Here is a 21,902-nt window from a genome sequence, read left to right on the forward strand (position 1 = left end):
CAGGCAGATAATGCCCAACAGCTGGCAAGCAAGTTTTAGTTGTCCTATAACTACAACAGGGGTCCCAACCCCAAGTGAACCAGGTTGTCTCTTCATCGCCTCCTACCCCACTTTTAGGAAGCAAATATTTGGAACTGCCTGAGGAGAAAGAGAAGGGCAGGATATGGCAGTGATGGGGAATAATACTTTGGGATAAAATTGGCAGCTTCCTTTATTTCACTCCCCTCCCTCCTTCCCCAAATTTGGTGGAGCAACTATGCCTTCCATAGGAGCACGAAGGCCATAAACTGAACAGGAGCTCCTTCCCCGCCCCAAAACCCATGGAATTAAAAAAAAAAACAAAACAAGTGAATTTCTTAAGGGGAGCTCTCAATTGTCCCTTTGCAAGGGGAGCTTGCTGTCAGCAGCAACAGTCATCTGATTGATGCTGGCAGTGAGCCAAGCACACACAGCACCTTGCAGACTCCGGCAACCAGCTGATTGGCCCCTGCAAAGTGCGGGGGGTCTTTGCCAGCAGTTTTGATTTCAACTCGTATGGGCAAAGGAAAATGGGTGGTGTGATGTTGGGGCCCCAGAGAAGAAAGAAGGATCCAGCGCACCAATGTATTAGAGCAGGCATGGCCAAACTTGGCCCTCCAGCTGTTTTGAGACTACAATTCCCATAATCCCTGACCACTGGTCCTGTTAGGAATGATGGGAGTTGTAGTCCCAAAACAGCAGGCGGGCCAAGTTTGGCCATGCCTGTATTAGAGGATGCTAGCTCAACCAGCAAAGCTGCTTTGCAGGCCAGCAATGGGAGACCCTTACCCAGCACCCTCATGGCACCATAATGAATATTGATCTATTGCTGTCTCTGCCCCCCCCCTGCCCTCGCTTGATCTACCCTCACCAATGAAAGGAGTGTTGCTGAACCTGGAAACAAGTCAGAAACAATTGTGGTGTGCATGTTCCATCACTGAAGCCTACAACTGATGTGTGTGCGTGTGTGTGCGCGCGTGTGTGTGTGAGAGAGAGAGAGAGAGAAGGGGGGGTGTCACCGCCCTTACACAATCCTAAAATCATAGCCACTTGAAAGAGTAGTCTTTAGAAAACTCAGAATACACAAGTAAAATAGATTTCTCCTTATAATTATTTTCTGGCTTGGTAATGAAGCCAAAGCTGTGCAGTTCAGCTACACTTGAGGGGAGACGACAGCATGGGAAAGGAATGAGATGTGAGATGTTTGCAGGGAGCAGAGGGAAAGCGAAGACTTAGGCCAGCAGTCAAGTGCTGCCGCCCCCACCCTGCCAAACTCTCCCTGATCCCATGCTTAAGCATATGATCTCACAGCCATGAGGTCTGGACACTTGCTTCCTTTCCATTAAAGCGAAAGAAGGGAGGATGGGAATGGATGGATTTCCCTGAGCAAACATTTGCAGCATGTGCTGCACAGGAGAAAATGTGGAGTGTGAAACTTGCAAGAGGTGGAGAATACTGACCTTTGGCCCCTAAACATGTGCGTTCCCCACCCCAGTGTGGGTGGGGAGAAGCTCTTTCCTGTGTGATGGGGCTTGCTCCTGTAAGCTCCATGAGGACAATGAACTTGGGAAAGCAAGGAAGACAATAACTAGAGGCTTGGAATGCTTCTCCTATTTTCCCCAAACGGGATATTTGTTTAAAAAAAGATATTTCACTGACCCACCCACATCCTGCACAGTGGTGGCTCAACAGAATAAGAAATTGGGCTGGAATGCATCAAGGCAAGGGAAATGGAAAGAGGGGGGGTCCTATCGCACAGTCACCCCCAACTTCTCCAAGATGCGGACCCCCTTCTCGAGATATTCAGACCGTTGCAGCCAAAAGGTATCCTTGTCTTTCATGATGTCTGCGAGCACTGCCCCTCCCAAGAAGACCATGTGCTTCCGGCGGGGAGGGTCCTCAATGCGAATCTTGAATTTCTGGAAGAGAGAGAGAAAAAAAGGGGGGTTAAAAGAAAGCAAACAGCAAGGAACATGCCACCTCCACTCACTGTTGTGTCTCTTCCCAGTTTGACTAGATCCCTCCTCCCCTCGGAGAGGCCACTAGGGGGCAGCAGCTCCATGCCCCATTACAGCACCCCCCAAACAACCCCCCCAACTCACCGATAACTTTTCCACATCCCCCTTCAGCACCCGTTCCAGGTACAGCTGTTTGATCTCACGCTCCAGGCGGGAAGGCAGTCCTGGGTACATGGTGGAACCCCCAGAAAGCACAATGTGTTTGTAAAACTCAGCCCTATGATAATATAAAAGGGGGGGGGGTAGAGGAGAACCATAATACTTTTATATCTAGGAAGAGGGGAGAAAGAGACAGTCACAGCTGGCCGGGTCCCCACTGAAATTTCTCACTAGAGCAAGCTGGTGATTGAGGAAAGCCGCCTCTGCCCATCTGTCATAGAGAGAACAAGTGGGGACCTGCAGCAAAATGTTGCAATGCAGAGCGCTCCTCTTCACTGAGACCAATTTACAGCCATGCCCTTTCTCAGGAGATTCTATTCCTTCCCCCCTCCCTGTTTTCTTTGCCAAATGACTCAAATTCCTGTTCAAGGTTGCAGTTAGTCGCCCATATCCTTTCCCACCATACAATCAGTCAGTATTCTGTCCGTACTAAACATGCTTAAGTCCTTCACGGGGCTATTAGGAGTTCTCCCACCCACATCTTTAAGGCCTTTGTCCAAAAGGGTCGCCCCGCCCTTTGTACTTCTGAATTTCTTAGGATTTTCCCAAACAGATACCTGCCCCCAAGTGCATGCATGGGACTGTTTTGTCTACCACATGCAATGACATGTACAGTCTGAACATCAGGAGAAGTTGTTGTTGGCAGCTGTCTGTCTCGAGACAACGGAGTGTGCCTCCGGGGGTGAAGTCAAACCACTGTATTAGCAGCACCACAGTGACCTCCCCGGGGCACAAAGCTTGGGCAGTGTGTTTGGAGGTCCTGGGCTGTCCAGGCAACAAGGCCCCCTTCTCAGCCTCTCTGATGTGGTCCAAAGGAAGTAGAGCAAGATGTTTGGCCCCAGCCTGCCTGCGGGAGTTGCCGGAAGGAGGCATACAAGGCGCCATCCGACTGTCTTAGGGACTCCACTCTGGATTTGTGTAGGATTTACCCTTTAGCCTTTTCTTCTCCAGAAGAAGAAGAGGAGGAGTTTGGATTTGATATCCTGCTTTATCACTACCCTAAGGAGTCTCAAATCAGCTAATAATCTCCTTTCCCTTCCTTCCCCACAACTAACACTCTGTGAGGTGAGTGGGGCTGAGAGACTTCAGAGAAGTGTGACTAGCCCAAGGTCACCCAGCAGCTGCATGTGGAGGAGCGAAGACGCGAACCCGGTTCCCCAGATTACGAGTCCACCGCTCTTAACCACTACACCACACTGAGGGACCAGAAGAGGTCCCTCAAGAGAGTGGAGGCTTAGGATCAGAGTTTTCCTTCTCTTAGATGGGCTACCTTCCCAGGCTGACAAGCCCCATCACCCACATTCGGGTCAATTCAGAAACATATTCCTAAAGTCTGTCCCACGTTAACCTCTAGAGTTGCCCCCCACATCCTCCTGGGCAACGCCCCCCTCACCGGGTGTCGATATCCGCTGCCTGGATGGTGTTGAAGAGGAGCTCAGCCACACCAACTCCTTCCACATTGATGAGATGGGGCTGGAACAGGGCCTCAGGGGCCTCAAAGCGCTCGCCCCCGACTTTGATCACCCGTCCATCCGGAAGCTGTAGGGGCGAAACAAGAAAGGGTGGCACTAGTAGGCTGTGGGGCATGCCCCCCTCCTCTGCCTTCCAGCCAGGGGAAGAAAGAGGCATGAGCAAAGACCAAAGACACATTCCAGCCAGGCAAAAACATTCATGGAGGGAAGAGTCTTCAGGACCAGATGGAGGAGCCTGAAAAGCCACATTCGCCTCCACTTCCACTCCTGATCTAATTTACGGCCCCTGCCACAATCACTTTGCAAACATGATCTTCCCCTTTCTCTGCTCCTCGTTCCATTCATTCGACCTGTAAGGTCACTAAAATCATCTGGGGAAATTTTCCTCACGGACAACAGGGCAGTGATTTGAGAACGGGCATTTCCCACCCCTGGTTACATGAACAAGCTTCCTGTAAAAACACATCCTTTAGCCTGGGCTTTCCCTGATTCCTAAGACTGCACTTTTGTGATTACTGAATTCCTGCTTTTGTAATACTGTTTTGACTGGGTTTTATACTGTAAATTTTATATGCCGCTTAGAGATCTTAGATCATTAAGTGGTTTAGAAATACTTTTTAACTACAGTGGTACCTTGGTTTTTGAACAGCTTAGTTGTCAAACAAATCGGAACTCAAATGCCACAAACCTGGAAGTAAGCGTTCCAGTTTGTGAACATTTTTCGGAAGCCGAACATGCTCCGTTCTGAGTGCCACACTTCTGTTTTGAGTGATACGTTGAGGTCTGTCGGCTGGCGAGTCCCGAGCACCCACGCAACATGGAGGTGATATTTGGAGCTGGCGCTTTTATTTTTGCTACTTATTTTGTGCTTTTTGTTTTTGTGGCTTTTTTTGTTAATTTGTTATTGTGACTGTGTGGAACCTAGCTCAGCTACTGATTGATTGATTTGATTTATTTATTGATTGATTGATTGATTGATTGATTGATTGTGTGACCGTTAATTCATATTAAATTGTTATTTTAGGAGTTGTTTTCAAAAGCCTGGAACGGATTCATCCATTTTGCATTACTTTCTATGGGAAAGCGTGCCTTGTTTTTAGAATGCTTTGGAAGTCAAACGGACTTCCAGAACAGATTAAGTTTGAGAACCAAAGTACCACTGTATAGAAATTTTAAATAGATAAATTTATATTTATCAATTTCAGAGCAGGGGGTGGCATGGCTCGGGGCATCCCCTGGGGCAGCCCTTAAACTGTGGAATTCTCTCCCGAACAGAGATGGGTCAGACACACTCGTTCTACAGTTTTTGTAGCATGCTGAGATGCATTGAGATGCTCTGGGCTTTGACAACCAAGTTATATATATGCTTATGGCCAATCCTATCCTTCTAACTCATTTAAACTGGTTGAAATATTTTATACAGTGGTGCCCTGCAAGACGAATGCCTCGCAAGACGGAAAACCCCCTAGACGAAAGGGTTTTTCGTTTTGGAGGTGCTTCGCAAAATGAATTTCCTATGGGCTTGCTTCGCAAGACGAAAATGTCTTGCGAGTTCCTGCAGTTTTTTTCCCCTTTCCCCCCTTTTTCTAAGCCGCTAAGCCGCTTATCAGCTGATCCGCTAAGCCGCTTAACAGCTGATCCGCTAAGCCGCTAAGCTGCTTATCAGCTGATCCGCTAAGCCGCTAAGCAGCTTATCAGCTGATCCGCTAAGCCGCTAAGCAGCTTATCAGCTGATCCGCTAAGCCCCTAAGCCGCTAATAGCGCTAATCCGCTAAACCGCTAATGGGCTTGCTTCGCAAGACGAAAAAACCGCAAGACGAAGAGACTCGCGGAACGGATTCTTTTCGTCTTGCGAGGCACCACTGTACAGTTAACATTCTTGTAACTCATCCTAGGGCTCTTATGGTGAAGGACAGGCAAGAAATCCCGCCAACAGTAATTAATAACTCAGCTAATAATTACCGTATAGGACTCCACGAGCACGGTCGTCTCTTGAGCTAGCTTTTGCTCCTGCTCAATGTTGTAGCCGACGTAGCACAGCTTCTCCTTCATCATCCTGACCGTCTCAAAGTCAGCCGAGTGGTTAAAGGCATATCCACGCAGCAACAAGAGCTGTCAAAGCAGGGAGACAATGGGCAAAGCCCAAAACCATCAGTTGCATTGTATCAGCTGTCATTGCTAATGGCTTCCACCCACCCCTTGCAAAGCATCCTGGGAATATTTCATGGCGAAGGTGCTGAAAAACTTCTGTCAAGGATTCTTTAGCGTGCACACACTCACCCCTGGAGCACTCTGCCCATCTCACATTCCTAGAAACTAAATAAATAAATGGGGTGTATTTACTTGCCTTCTTGAGAGATGGTGGAGGCACATACACACACCCCACAAAAGTATAGGCACAGCCTCTGTGTAACAAACACACAATTCTAAACCTTTTTCCAGCAAGGAAGGTGTTCAAGAAGGAAAGTGTTGATAACAAGAAGGCAAAAGTTTCTGTACTTAGGAAATAATGGTCTCTGACACTGTCAATTCAACTATAACACACTCCATTATAGTTGAATTAGTCAAGTTACGAGAAATAGAAACAAAACTAGGCCAGTGTGAAAGATGGGGGAGTAAAACTAAGGAGGCAATGCACCTCCCCACCCCTGGCCAAAGAAACCAACAACACCCCACCCAGCCCAGTGAGATTTGGGCATGCTCAATAGTCACAAAATGCCAGTTGCAAAAGAAAAATGGGGGGAAATGGAAAAGGGAGAGGGGTTGGAAGGATCCACTTTCCAATGAAGATAAACAAAGATCCACACTTTTGGAGAACTGTGTTCACTATTAGTATATAGGATAGCTAGAAATATAAAACCTCCACACAGAGAGGCAGCAGAGCAGTACAGCTCCCGCCAATAGCATACTCATAGTAGTGAGTGCCAACAAAATTGGCATCATATAGAATTGAAGAGTTGGAACTATGAGGATCCTCTAGTTTTCCAAACTTTCCATGTTGGCGACACACTTTTTAGATGTGCATCTTTTTGTGACACAGTAATTCCGTTTTACTAGCAAACCGGAGGTTAACCAAACCCCTTTCCAGCCACAAGCAGAGGGCTGGGAGTGTTCCGCAAAACACCTACAGACTGCAGCCAACACACGTGGCATGACACAGTTTAGAAAGCTCTGATCTAGTCCAACCATATTAGTACGCCGGTGGGGGAATCCTGGAGGGCTGATATTCTGAACAGGAGCACCTCCTGTTAGGCAGTATTTTGATACAGGCGCTCCCTGCTTGCTGATACACAGGTGCTCCAGCTTCACGAAAGGGTTTCAGCAGATCCTGCTCACTCATTTCTTTGATGCCCTATGTAGCATCCCCCACCTAGGGGAAGAAAGCCAGCGATGGCCTCTGCAGCCCTCACCTTGATGAGGTAGCGTGTGATGTCACGCCCCGCTATGTCCAGCCGACGGGTGAGGTGGGGCAAGGAGAAGCCCTCGTAGACTGGGCAGATGTGGGTGACACCGTCCCCAGAGTCTACCACCACGCCTGTGAGAAGGCCTGAAAAAAGGTTTTCATATTAATTATGGAAACAGACTGTTTCAGTAGCATTTTCAAAGTGTACAAACCTCTTCACACAGTGTGTGTGTATCTAATTTTTACAACAACCCTGCAAGGTGGCCATCAAAGAGAATTACAGTGGTACCTCGGGTTAAGTACTTAATTCGTTCCGTAGGTCCGTTCTTAACCTGAAACTGTTCTTAACCTGAAGCACCACTTTAGCTAATGGGGCCTCCTGATGCCACCACACCACCAGAGCACGATTTCTATTCTCATCCTGAAGCAAAGTTCTTAACCTGAAGCTCTATTTCTGGGTTAGCGGAGTCTGTAACCTGAAGCATATGTAACCTGAAGCTTATGTAACCTGAGGTACCACTGTATTATCCCCAAGCTTCAGAGAGAAGGCCAAAGCTGAGATAATTTTAGATTGCCTAAGGGCACCTTTGGAGTTCATGGAAGAGGCAAGAATTCAACCGGGGTGTGTGTGTGTGTGTGTGTGTGTGTGTGTGTGTGTGTGTGTGTGTTTTAAACAAAAGTCTAAGCAGGAATCGAAATATGTACTGGCCTGAAGACAAGCCAGCTGACCTTGCCAGCCAATCAAGACACACCCAGCTCTATAAAACCATTTCGTTCCGCAGTCTCTTTGCACTGAATGGCAATGCAGACTCTTGGTATTACAATTTATCTTTAAATATACGTATAGGTAAAGGCCAGTCGTGTCCAACTCTAGGGTTCTGCGCTCATCTCACTTAAGAGGCCAGGAGCCAGCGCTGTCCGCAGACACTTCCGGGTCACGTGGCCAGCGTGACAAAGCTGCTCTGGCGAGCCAGAGCCGCACACGGAAACGCCGTTTACCTTCCCGCTATAAAGCGGTACCTATTTATCTACTTGCACTTAGGGGTGCTTTCGAACTGCTATGTGGGCAGGAGCTGGGACCGAAGGATGGGAGTTCACCCCGCCGCGGGGATTCGAACTGCCGACCATACGATCGGCAAGTCCTAGGCACTGAGGTTTTACCCACAGCGCCACCCAGTAAATGATGTTAAACATCATTTTCCCCTAGATAAATATATTACTAATTAACTCTAAAATCTCAGCTTTAAATGTTTAAATGTTTGCTTGAAAAAATATATAAATATGTATACATTAATTTCCTATATAGCAGCAAACAATTTGACTTTAAATCTGTTATATCTATTTTTTTATATATACACAACAATCTTGTCTAATGCCCTAACTAGCTAGGCTTCACACTCTGACATGGGGGTGGGGGGAACCCCAGCAGCCTCCTCCCCTGGGCCTGCCCAGATACCAGAATTTCTTTTATTTGAAGAGTTGGCAGCATTTGCTAACTGCAACGCGAACTCTGCTAGCAAAACCTTTGAAAACAGCTTGCAAGCCAACAACAGATCGACAGAAGAAAAGGATCTGGAACATTGTGGTCATGAATAAAATCACCAGTTACAAACTGTTATGGGGAGGGAAAGTACACTCAATGCAGACTTTTCAAAGGAAGCTGGATACCAACGGGAACTGATACCAACCAGGTGAATGAGTGAGACAAATTTTCACTTCTAAAAGTGCTTCTTGCTAGGGGCTTATATTGCAATCTCAGCAGCCTTTGTATGCAGTTTTACATGGGGTCCACACAACATCACCATCAACATGCCAGCCCATACTTTCCTTAAATTAAATGTCATAGTTCAGTGGTAGTGTGCAGGCTGTTTGTGTATAATGCCCAGATTCAATCCCCAATGACATCTCTCCCAGTCTCCTACCTGAAACACCCAGAGAGCTGATGTCCATTGCAGACAACATTGATTTAGATCATGGGTAGGCAAACTAAGGCCCAGGGGCCGGATCCGGCCCAATCACTTTCTAAATCCAGCCCGTGGACAGTCTGGGAATCAGCGTGTTTTTAAATGAGTAGAATATGTCATTTTATTTAAAATGCATCTCTGGGTTATTTGTGGGGCCTGCCTGGTGTTTTTACATGAGTAGAATGTGTGCTTTTATTTAAAATGCATCTCTGGGTTATTTGTTGGGCATAGGAATTCGTTCATTCTCCCCCCCCCCCCAAAAAAAAATTCCTATGCCCCACAAATAACCCAGAGATGCATTTTAAATAAAAGCACATTCTACTCATGTAAAAACACACTAATTCCCGGAACATCTGCGGGCCAGATTGAGAAGGCAATTGGGCCGGATCTGGGCCCCAAGCCTTAGTTTGCCTACCCATGTTCTAGAGCAACAGAACACTGTGACGAGTGCCAGAGCGCACAGAAATACCATTTACCTTCTGGCCGCAGTGCTACCTATTTATTTACTTGCACTGGTGTGCTTTCCAACTGCTAAGTTGGCAGGAGCTGAGATAGAGCAACGAGAGCTCACTCCGTCGCAGGGATTTGAATTGCCGACCTTCTGATAGGGCAAGCCCAAGAGGCTCTGTGGTTTAGACCACAGCGCCACCCGCGTCCCCTTTATTATTAACAGGACACAGATTGGGAATTAATACAATGTCTCCCTTAAACAATAAAACATGTGGGTCTTCCAAAAGATTTAACATGCATTAATACCATACCATTGCTTAACTCCTGGCCTCTCCCATCACACACCCCAGCCTCCGACTTACCTTGGGCGTAGAGGGTCAGCACTGCCTGGATAGCGATATAGACTCCTTCAAACTGGTATGTCTCAAACATCACCTGTGTTGCAAGGGCAAATGGGCAATGAGCATTCGTTCTACAAGTCTCAGCCACCCCTAGAATTCCTGGCTATTCCCAAGTCCATACAGAGGTACCTTGGGTTACGTACGCTTCAAGTTACAGACGCTTCAAGTTACAGACTCCGCTAACCCAGAAATAGTACCTCAGGTTAAGAACTTTGCTTCAGGATGAGAACAGAAATCGTGCGGTGGCGGCACGGCGGCAGCGGGAGGCCCCATTAGCTAAAGTGGTGCTTCAGGTTAAGAACGGACCTCTGGAACGAATTAAGTACTTAACCCAAGGTACCACTGTATTTCAATAGCCACCAAGACCAACCCACTTCCAGAACACAAGTTACCCAACCTCTCCCCAGGTTTCCTTATTTTTTATATTATTATAAAGTATACAAGAGGACCCAGGACCCTGCCTCAAGGAGCTTACAAAACTCTGCGGCCTATCTCGCTCCTGCCACAACAGATCCTATCACACTGATCCAGCCTCACATTTTGCAGGGACGGTTTGATGAACTCGTTTCTCACACCCCTGCTCTGGGACCCCGGCTTCTCCAAAGCTCCTCTGCTAATAACATCCCACCTACCTCAATGATCTTCTCCCGGTTCTTGGTGGGGTTCATGGGGGGCTCGGTAAGCAGGATCTTGCAGTTGCGGGGGTCGACATTGAGCTTCTCGGGCCCAAAGGTGTAGTCCCACAAGTACTTCATGTCGTCCCAGTTGCGCACGATCCCATTCTCCATGGGGTAGTTCACCTCCAGCATAGAGCGCAACTCGCTGGCTTCATCTCCCACCATGAGGTCCTGGCACAGGAAAGAGAAACAAAATTCAATTCTAACAACTTGGGGCCGCCAGGTCACCTATGAGATCACCTTACCCCGCCCCCATGTGCCCACTCGACCGCGCCAGTTGGCGGAATTGGCCCTGCCACAGGTGACACATAATATCCGCATTTGTAAGAACTCGATCGTTTGACGTGGCAGCGCCTGCAACTTGGGAATTCCCTGCCTATTGAGAGGAAGCAGGAACCTTCCATGTACTCTTTTCAGACCTGCTAAAGACATTTTTGTTTAGTCAGGCCTACCCAGACACCTAGAAAGCTGAGGTAATCTTAATCTATTTTTGTGTTTTGTATGTTTTTGTATGTTTTAATGTTTTGTATGTTAAGTATGTTAAGTATGTTAATCTGTTTTAGTGATTTGTATGTTTTTTGTTTTGTATGTTTTAAAGTATGCTTGTCATTTTTTCTTGATTTTGCTGCTTTTTACAATCAAGTGGCATATAAAGTTAATAAATAAATAGTTATGCTGCTGGGCTACAGCTATACACCTGCGTGTGCAATACATGAGCCCCCGTGCCATGTCATCACAGAGCATAATCAGCCTTCAGATCATGGCCAAAACTTGGGCTCCCTTCACACAAACAGGTATCAAACTCCAACTAACAGTGTGGAGTTAGATTGTTGGACCATATAAACAAGCATACAAACCCTCAGGGTGACTTTAACTCCAATACTGTTCTTGCAGTGGGTGAGTTATATGCCACTTCCGCCAGTTGTAGTAACTGTAGTTACACACACTCTCAGGAGTGCTAAAAATTCTATATTCGAAGCTTCCAGGGCCTCTCAGTAACTTTATGGCAGGGCTGGGGAACATTTTTTCCAATGGAGGGCCTGCAGGCTTTCTAAGCACTCTGCAATTGCTCAGCTGTTTCTTTTTTTCTCTCTTTTAAAAAAATAGTTTTTATTGGGGGTTTTTGTGTTACAAAGCAAACAGATAAACAGGGAAAGTTACATCTATTGTCTTGACTTTCAATTCTTAAGTCTTTTTCACAAGATCGTTTACGTTTGGTGAAAAACATTTTTGTCATCGACATCTTGCAGCTGGAGGGAAAGGGAGGGGGAGATGGACTGGGGAAATTGTTCTTTCATTCTATTGCCTGTTCTTAGTATAGGGGAAGTTGTGTCAGCATCACATTTGTGCATTTATTTATTTATTTTTATTGATATTGTGAGAGGTTAGGGGTTCCCAAGCTTGGTTGGTTGTGTTTTGTTGATTGCGCTGTGGTTCATTTGTGTGAGGGAGGAAGGCTAGGTTGTTGGATCAGGTGAGCAGTATTGATTTGTATGCAGTTGGGGGGGGATAGTGTTGCGTATGTAATAAAGGGAGACCACACTGAGGTCCTTGTCCTTGTGCTAGTTTGAGTTTGTTGGTTAACTTTTCTAGTAACTTTCCCGTTATTTTTTGGTACCAGTGGTCTATGTTCACTCCTGATAGGTCCTTCCAGTGTCTAGTTATGATATTTCTACCTGCTGAGAGTAAGTGACTTATGAGTTCCTTGTGTGTGTATGTTGTTGTCCTGGGAGATATTTAATAAGGCAAGTTCTTGCACAGCTGTTTCTCTACCTCTTGCAAACACATGAAACAGAAGAGGAAGCAATACCTAGAGCAGAAGCCTAGAGAGCAAGAGTGGGCCCCTAACATCTGAAATGCTGAGGGCCACATGAAATTAGGCTGAGGGCCATTGGTTCCCCACCTTATCCACTACAGAATAAAAAACAGCCCTCCACCCCCAACCGCATTTGACTGGCCTCACCACACACACCGAGATCTGAGGCCCACAGATACTACTCACCTTGATCTCAATGTTGCCAACTTTGGCGGTGGAGCGGATGATAGGGCGGCCCACCAGAGCTGGGAAGATGTGCTCCGGGAAGTTTGACCCAGCAAAGCCACATTTTACAAACTGCAGGGAAAACCGGGGGGGGGGGGGGAGAGAGAGAAAAAAACAATGGTTGAGAGTAATTCAAGCATGGAAGAATGACACAGTGGGTAGGGGAGCCAGGGATGTAGGAAAAGGGTTGGTTCTATAGGACTCCTTTGTGGGCATTATTATTTAAGTTCATTCTTACAACAACCTTGTGAGGGAGGTCAGTAGTATTACCATCACCGTAATGTATTTGGGAGTGCAAAGGCGGCTTCCTTAAGACTGGCTTATGATGCAAATGAGCAGCAACCACAATTTTCAAACTGGGGACTTTGCGGTTCCACTATTCTGCCTCTCTGCGTTGCCAATACTTCTGCTGCCTCCGAGTTCTAGGATTATCAGAGATGGAGCAAAACTTATCTCTATCAGTTTTCTACACACTACACTCCAGAATGCATTTTTCCTTTTAGCCCTTTATTTTTAAAGTGTTGTTCACACACACACACCCCAACTCACAGGGACATTGCTCCATTCCCTTGATAAGTTTTGCGTTTTTCATAGCCTAACAGCAGGGGTTTGAAGTAACTGCATTTTCTGAGCACCCTTTAAAACACAGTCTCATACACTATGCATTGCAGTAATCTAACCTGGAAGCTACCAAGCTTCATATTCATCCAAAGTTATTGGCAAAACTGACACGGCACCAAGCCCATTTCCCACGCAACTAGCAAAAGGATCACAATCCAAAGAACTTCCCGAAGGGAAATCTTTAATGGAACAGGGCAAGTTTATATGACTGTCGGAGATATGAATCAGTCCTAGCCAGCATGGCCAACAGTCATCGAATCATAGAACTGGAGGGCAATCCAGGAATGTCTGAAAAAGAATCCTTGACAGATGGCCATCCCTCTGCTTAAAAACCTGTAATGAAACAGAGTCCACTACCTTCTGAGGTAGCCTATTCCACTGTTAAACAGCTCTTCCCATCAGAAAGTTCTCCCTAATGTTTAGTCAGAATCTCCTTTCTGGTAATTTAAACCCACTGCTTTGAGTCCTACTGTCTAGAGCAGCAGGAAACCAGATTGCTCCACCTTTCTTGTAACAGTGCTTCAGATATTTTATGCACCTTGTCCATGTCCTCGAGAATTACCAAGTGAAACCCATCAGATGCAACAGGACTAGACAATATTCTAGGGTGGACACCCCTTCAGATTAACCAGCAAAGTGGTCTTTCTCTCCCCACCCCCTTTTCCAATGTGCTTGTGTTATGCAACACGCTCTGCAGCAGCTGTTTTTGCAAGGCGCCCATAGTACTTTCTCAAAATCCCAGTTGTGCCCACTGGCCCCCAAAGGTGGCCAACCCCTGGTTTTAAAAGGGGGGGGGGGTATGTGTGTGTGCGAGAAAAGGCCAGCCTGAGAAGCTGCTCTGCTAGCCTGCTAAAGGCCTCTGGTTCTGGGCTGGGAAATGTGCCCTAAGACTAGACTGAGGAAACCAAACTGCAAAGGGGGAAGTGGAGAGGCAGGAAATGAAATGGCCAAATATGACTCACGGCAGAACAAACAGGCAACCGAGGAGGAAGTTGCTTGCACACCAAGAGCTCCAGAAATCTGCAGGCCCAAAACGAAGGGCGGGAACATGGAGGCCTCTTTCTCCTGCTGAACTTTGCTACCAAGGGCTACTACCTCTGGCTGCCATGGCAGCTCTCCTGAATCAGGCAACAAAAACGAGCGGGGAAGGGCCGCAGCTGAGCAAAAGAGCACTTCTTTTGCAGGCAGAAAGCCTCAGATTCAGTCTCCAACATCTCCACATAGGGCTGGAAGAGCCCCCTGCATGAAACCCCAGAGATCTACTTCCAGTCACTGTAGATCAGGGGCCGCCAACCTGGCACCCATGGGCACAGTGACACTCACAAAAGCTTTCACTGGTGCCCCTGGGCAGGTGTCCCAGATTCCGAGCTTCCATTTTTATTTTTAAAGTAAGTATCTAGCCCTCCTAGGAAGTCATGGGACAAAATGTGCAGGTGCCTTCTAAGTGATTTCCGTGAAATCAGGGTGTGGTGTAGCCACCTTCTATATTTCCCCTGCTACTGAGGAATGCCCCCATTGCTCTTAGACAGCAAGTGTGTGTGTGTGTGTGTGTGTGTGTGTGTGTGTGTGTGTGTAAAAAATCAATATTGCGCTATCTCCACAATCAGTGCCAGCAGGACACAGTTTACTTCCCTGCTGGTAAGCATAAGGTTGTTGGAGGTGGCTGCCTTTCTAATTTTGCGTTTTGCCACACTTCCCATGGCAGCCATTTTGTGCTATGCCATGCCCCCTCCGCGGAAGCCATTTTGTGACAGGCGCCCCCTGCTCTCCCTTCAAAATTTGAAATGTGCTCACTTGTCCAAGAAGCAACTCCTGCTGTAAGCAAAACTGAACCAGATGGAATGAGGGAATGACTCAGTATAGGGCAGCTTCCTAAATTCCTGTTTCTATATTAACCTTTATGCAACTAATGGTTTGGCTGCTGAAATTTCTCAACCAGAAATTCAACACAGAAGCAGAAGGCTTTGTCAGAGGGTGGAGGCCAACCCTCCCACAGACCATAGTCCTCATTCAGAGCATTACAAGTCCGACCCCCAGCATCACCATATAGGGCTGGGGAAGTTTCTGCACCTGGAACCCTGTAGAGACACTGCTACTCTGCATAGACAGCACTGAACTAGGTAGACCAATGGTCTGATTCTGTACAAGGCAGCAGCTTCTTATGAGACTTTTAATCTTATTAAAACATGGAATCGAGCCCCTTGTTGGGCAAGAGATTCCTGCTGCACTGACCCTTGTGTCCGCTTCAACAGTTCTATGATTCTATTTTCCTATCTAAATCAGCCTGTTATTCAAAACCATGAGGACTGGAATCTTACTCTTAGGGGAAGGCCCGTAGCTCATTGACAAGACCCCCTGTTTTTCCCAGGTTCAATTCCCTTTGGCATCTCCACATAGGGCTGTGGGACACCGCTGCCTAGAGAGCTGCTGCCAGTCAGTGTTGACAATACTGAGCTACATGGATCAATAGCCTGACTCAATATAAAGCAGAGCTCGCTATGTTTATAAACACTTCCCCTCCCCCTCTCTTTCTCTCTTATTTTCCGTTTAGAAATTAAAAACTGCCAGATCATGGAATAAGTAGGCTCCCTGCACACCGATCTCCCAGCCAGTTTCTTTTGAGTTATGTTCAGCAGGCGGGGGAATGAAGTGGGTTTGGGAACAAAAAAGCAATGGAAAGCTGAGAGGACATGTGGGGGTGGCTTTGTTACCCACAGGGCTTTGCTGCAAATCACCGACAAAGCTGCGTTGAGAGGCGACTTTTTCCAGATTGCTGGAAAAGCTCAGTGCGTGCACAAGTGCGCACACCCTCCCAGCATGCTCCCCAAAGAACCTGCCATGTGTGCACACACACACTTCTCAAAGGATGCATTGCTTTCCAAAAACCTTATATAGTCTCCTCAAGAGAACATTAATATACTGCGGACCTTAACCCAGGGTTGCTTAAATCTCATGTCAAAGCACCAAATGTGACCCTCCATGTCTCGCTATCTGGCCCTCTGAACTCTCTGTAGGCCACATCCGTCACTGGCCCTGCTTCACAAGTGTTTTTCCTGCCTGGAAAGTGTCACTGAAACTAGCATAGAAACTAGTCGACAGCACAAAAGTATGGCCCACTTTTGTCTCTGGCCCTGCAAGCCAGTTGGCATGTGGCTTTCAGAAGATTTCCCAGAAGCCTAAGAATCTTGCCCATTGAACTGTCTGCTGTGTTATCTATGCCGGTTAAACTTAATTTATGCTTAATCTTCCCAGTAAATCTGCATGTATGAAATCCCACAGGCACAAGGCAAGATAGAGAGATCTACAGGTCAGTCGGGTGTTGCCAGCAGCAAGACTGCAGCATGTGGAACGGCCCAAGAGAAAGGGGCTAAATCAGCCAGAGACCAGCCTTTTCTCCCAGGGATTTCAGGGTTGCCTACAGTTCTTAAGAGGGGCAGGCTCACTTTGCAGGCAGAAGATTCCCAGTTCAATCTGGGGCTGAGAGAGACAGACATCCCGCTCTCAGTGAGTCACTGCCAGCCGCTGTAAAAATGCTGAGCTTAAGGGACCAACAGCCTGACTTCAGTATAAATAAGGCAGATTGATATTTAAATCCGCCCTTCATTAGAAACTCAAGCACTGGAATCTTGCTTTCTGTTTGGTGGAAGCTTAGCGGTAGAGTGGGATGCGGGTGGCGCTGTGGTCTAAACCACAGAGCCCAGGGCTTGCCATTCAGAAGGTTGGCGGTTCGAATCCCCGCAACAGGGTGAGCTCCCGTTGCTCAGTCCCTGCTCCTGCCAACCTAGCAGTCTGAAAGCACATCAAAGTGCTAGTAGATAAATAGGTACAACTCCGGTCGGAAGGTAAACGGCGTTTCCGTGCACTGCTCTGGTTCGCCAGAAGCGGCTTAGTCATACTGGCCACATGACTCGGAAGCTGTACGCCGGCTCCCTCGGCCAAGAAAGCGAGATGAACGCCGCAACCCCAGAGTCGGTCACGACTGGACCTCATGGTCAGGGGTACCTTTTTACCTTTACTGAGGTAGAGCAGCTGCTTACTAAGCTCAAAGTACAAAACACCTGCAGTCCAAAATTCAATCCCCAGCATCTACAGGTAAACTCTGGAGTGTCACTGCCAGTCAGTGCAGTGAACACCGAGAAAGACAGACCAGTCCATTTCCTATGTATGCATATGGGTGTCATGGCATGCTGGAAACTGATTAAAACCGTGGATGGAGAGAGCTGGAGTCACCGTCCTTACCTGGGTGTTCACAGCATTATCCCACACCCACTAAGTCAATTATTTAGTGGCCTTGCCATGTAACAACACTTGTGAAATATGCAGCTTAAAAATTTTGAAAATATAGCTGAGGAAGACCAAAGCTCTGTGGTAAGAGCACCAGGTTTTGCATGTGAAAGGCTCAATCCCTGGCATCTCCAGGTAGGAAATGTCCCTTGCTGGAAACCCTGGAGAGCTGCTGCCATTCAGTGCGGGCAATATTGAACTAGATGGACCAAGGGCCTGACTCAGGACATGGCAGCTTCCTATGTTCCCCCTTGGACAGCAGTTTCCAGGTTCAACAGCACCTTGGGTAGACCATTTCTAGCACGATCATCCTCCTGAAATGTTTGGAAATCATAGAATTGTAGAGTCGGAAGGGACTAGTGTCATCTAGTCTAACCCCCTGCAATGCTGGAATACATGGGAATCGAACCCACAACCTTGGTATTATCAGCACCATGTTCTAACCAAGGGAACTAACTCACAGGAGTTGTTGTTGTTTAGTCGTTTAGTCGTGTCCGACTCTTCGTGACCCCATGGACCAGAGCACACCAGGCACTCCTGTCCTCCACTGCCCCCCGCAGCTTGGTCAGACTCATGCTGGTAACCTCGAAAACACTATCCAACCATCTCGTCCTCTGTCGCCCCCTTCTCCTTGTGCCCTCCATCTTTCCCAACATCAGGGTCTTCTCCAGGGAGTCTTCTCTTCTCATGAGGTGGCCAAAGTACTGGAGCCTCAGCTTCACAATCTGTCCTTCCAGTGAGCACTCAGGGCTGATTTCCTTCAGAATGGAGAGGTTTGATCTTCTTGCAGCCCATGGGACTCTCAAGAGTCTCCTCCAGCACCATAATTCAAAAGCATCAATTCTTCGGCGATCAGCCTTCTTTATGGTCCAGCTCTCACTAGTCTTAAAACATTGCAACCACCTTTAGCTGGGGCTGATGGAAGTTGTATAGTTGGAACATCTGGCAGTCGCAGGTTGCTAGAGGCTGCATTACACCCTCCACAGCTGGATCCCTTAGCCTAAGGCTCTACAGCTCTGATCTCCAAACTGTTTTTATTTTTTTTTAAGCCCTAAAAGACTTACAAACAAATTTGGAGAAGGGTATCTATGTGGACTTTCCCACAGCTGTGCAGTTCCCCAATGAATTTCCTGTGTATCTAACCCCCATTCCCGCCATTAGGCCTAATTTCTGTATTAGTTTGTGGTCTACACTGTCTTGGTCATGTCGACAGAATGAAAGATAGCAGGATCTCCTATGGGGAGCTGGTTTCCGGCACCAGGCCAGTTGGCAGGCCAGCTCTGAATTACAAAGATGTCTGCAAATGTGGCATGAAGGCTGGCAACATCGATCCCGCCATGTGGGAATCCCTTGCAGATGACCGCAGTGCTGGAGACATACGGTCAAGCCATACATCCACAGCAGTGACCAGAGGAGGAATGACTGCTGGGACGAGAGCAGAGAGAAGAAACGCCCTGGGGCATCTGCAGCAGCACAACCGCATGTCTTCGTCGGCCCCAGCTGCAACAAAACATGTCTCTCCCCTGTCAGCCTCTACAGCCACAGCAGGCGCTGTAACTCTCCAATGGTTTGACTCCATCTCTGAAGGCACACTCCTCCACTGTCCCCCAAGACAGATGGATGCCGACCTTCCTCTTCTAGACTACTCCTTTCTCAACAACTGGCAGCTCAGAGCTTGAATGTATGGCCTGCACTTAAATTTAAACTGAATTATAAAAATCGCAGCAACAACAAAAGATACAGAACTGACTCCACTGAAAAGTATTTGTGTTTGGAGGAGCAAATGTGGAGGAGCAAATGGAGGAGTTGTGACCAAGACAAGGGCCACAATGGGTAACCTTTGATTTGGGGGGGGGGTCCCAAGCCAGAGACAAAAGTAAGCAGACCAACAAATGGTAAATTTTACCTTTCTACAATAGGTTAGTTATTAACACACACTCCTTTCTGTCCTTCATTCAGACAGGTAAGAGTCATTATCAAAGTTCATTCAAACCAGAAAAAGCACTCAATTAAGGCCTGCGAGGGGTGTGGCCTGGGGAGAGGCCTGAGGGCTGGACACAGAAGTTTACAGGGCCACATTAAACTCCTGGCTTAAGGGGTTAGAGATCTTCACATTCTGCTTTCACACAATAGGTCATTATGTCACAATCACAGAATGAGGATCACAGACTCCAGCGTGAAATCCAGGTCCCTAATTGATCTGGCTGAGCTAATCCAGTCCTCTATCCCCCAAGGAGTACACTGGTTAAATGTGAAGCCCCTACCTGCATGGCCAAAGGTCAGCCATGCTGGGAGCTGTAGTTCAACAACACCCTGCCTAGAAGCTACACTCTTTCCCTGGAAGGCCACCAGCTTCATCTTTCCAGATGTATTTGGGGATGACCATACTCACTATTTTGCGACGAGGTGGTGGGCCCTACAAAACTCAAAAACGAATGCCCTCCTGGGGTTGGACTGCGATGTCTCCAGGGCGCTCTGCACGTCCCCAGAGGCGCTCTTGCTCTTTCATTTCATAATCTCGAGCGCTTTCCAAATCTGCACGAAAGGCTACAAGGTTGCAACAACCTCGCAAGGGAGGCAAGCCCGAGGGGGGGGGAGGGGAATCACCCCAATATTGTGGGTCAAAACCTTGATGCTGCCCGGGAGTTGCGGCAAGATCCGAGGCGAGCTCATCCCCGGCAGAGAAAGGGAGCTGGCTAAATCGGAACAAAGCCCCGATTGTAGGGCGCTCTCGGAGGCAACCCTGGGACACTCGGACGTGTTACACGCATTCGCACATCCACACGTTAGCCCCTTGGCACAGGCGGTGACGATGCCCCGCCGCGCCCACCCGCCGCGCCCAGCTCCCTGGCACACTCTTTCCGCCAGCGCTTGCACGCTCACCCCGGTGCCGTTGTCACAAACCACCACGCGGCGGCCCTGGCTGTCCATGGCGGCGGCGGCGGCGAGTCGATGCCGCCTGCGGGTTGCGGGTTCGAGGCCGGCAGCGCCTTGTCAAGTCGCAGCAGCCGCCGCCCTCTCCGGCTTCGCCCAGCAGCAGGAAGCGCCGCCGCCCGGGTTCGGGGCAGGGCCAGCGCACGGAGCAGGCGCCGGAGCAGGGAGGGAGCCAAGCCCCGTCCGTGATGCAACATCCTGGGCTGGGAGAAAAAGGCAGCCAGGGAGGGAGGGACCGGGAAGGGCCACGGAGAAGGGCGGAGAACCGGGCAGGAACCGGGGGCTTGCAGCCGCCCCCAGCAGGTAGATGCGTCGGAGATCGCGAGGCTTTTTGCGCCTTTGCTCTTTCCCACTCTACACCTAGGAAAGACTCCCCGGAAGCCGGCTTGTACCATTGGGCCATCTCACTCAGTAATTTTCTGGGTACACGGACCGGTAAAGTAGGTTTGGCTCAAAGGTAGGTAAGGATCTAAGAGGAGCTTGCAGGATAAGGTCCATCATAGGCATGATAGAATCATCATAGAATTGTGCAGGAATCTCAACTAGATCATCCATGGCTGGTGGCCATCCAGCCTCTGCCTTAAAACCTCCAGTGAAGAAAAGTCCACCACCTTTGGGGGGAGTCCATTCCACAGCTGAACAGCTCTTCCTGTCAGAAAGTTATTCCCAATGTTGAGTCGGAATTTCCTTTGTTGTAACTTGAAGCCCTTGGTTTGAGTCCTACCCTCCGGAGCAGGAGAAAACAAGCTGGCTGCATCTTCCATCTGACTCTTGACAGCCCTTTAAGATACTTGACCATATCTCCTCTCAGTCTCCTCTTTGCCAGGCTAAACATACCAAATTCCCTCGACTGTTCCTCATAAAGCTTGGTTTCTAGACCTTTTATCATCTTGGTTGCCTTCCTCTGCACAGGTTTCAGCTTGTCAACATCCTTCTTAAATTGTGGTGCCCAGAACTGGACACAGTATGCCAGGTGTGGTTTGAACCAAGGCAAAATAGAGCTGGACTATGACTTCCCTTTAATCGAGATACAGTGGTACCTCGGGTTACATACGCTTCAGGTTACATACTCCGCTAATCCAGAAATCGTGCTTCAGGTTAAGAACTTTGCTTCAGGATGAGAACAGAAATCGTGCTCTGGCGGCACAGTGGCACCAGGAGGCCCCATTAGCTAAAGTGGTGCTTCAGGTTAAGAACAGTTTCAGGTTAAGTACGGATCTCCGGAACGAATTAAGTACTTAACCTGAGGTACCACTGTATTGTACTTCTGTTGATGCAGCCTAGAACAGCATTAGCTATCTATCTATCTATCTATCTATCTATCTATCTATCTATTTATTTGCTGCATCACACTGTTGACTCATGCTAAGCTTGCAGTCTACTAACACCCCTGGATCCTTTTCACATGTGCTACTGACAATCCAGGTGTTTCCCATCTTATATTTGTGCAGCTGGTTATT

The 21,902-nt window shown here is 48.0% G+C and overlaps 1 protein-coding gene across 1 annotated transcript; it reads right to left on the reverse strand.

The window, feature by feature from the left end:
- Positions 1-333: 333 nt before the first annotated feature.
- Positions 334-20,555, reverse strand: LOC307205344 (actin-related protein 2-like). Its single transcript, XM_079957628.1, has 9 exons — positions 20,392-20,555; positions 12,565-12,675; positions 10,518-10,733; positions 9,847-9,919; positions 7,078-7,214; positions 5,630-5,779; positions 3,589-3,734; positions 2,121-2,253; positions 334-1,937 (listed from the first exon to the last, which is right to left on the reverse strand). Exons 1-9 carry the CDS (start codon positions 20,437-20,439, stop codon positions 1,767-1,769), a joined length of 1,185 nt encoding a protein of 394 aa, XP_079813754.1. The 5' UTR covers positions 20,440-20,555; the 3' UTR covers positions 334-1,766.
- Positions 20,556-21,902: the final 1,347 nt, after the last annotated feature.

This window comes from Podarcis cretensis (assembly GCF_951804945.1).
Source record: "Podarcis cretensis genome assembly, chromosome: 16".
Lineage (NCBI taxonomy): Eukaryota > Metazoa > Chordata > Lepidosauria > Squamata > Lacertidae > Podarcis > Podarcis cretensis.

Bases quoted from the DNA above. Each gene is read 5' to 3' on its own strand.
- LOC307205344 (XM_079957628.1), bottom strand. From the start codon at position 20,439: ATGGACAGCCAGGGCCGCCGCGTGGTGGTTTGTGACAACGGCACCGGG. The intron at 10,734-12,564 runs GTGAGTAGTATC...TTCCTGTGCCAG, and splicing joins TTGGCAACATTGAGATCAAG to GACCTCATGGTGGGAGATGA. The intron at 5,780-7,077 runs GTGAGGGCTGCA...CTGCTTTGACAG, and splicing joins TCACACGCTACCTCATCAAG to CTCTTGTTGCTGCGTGGATA.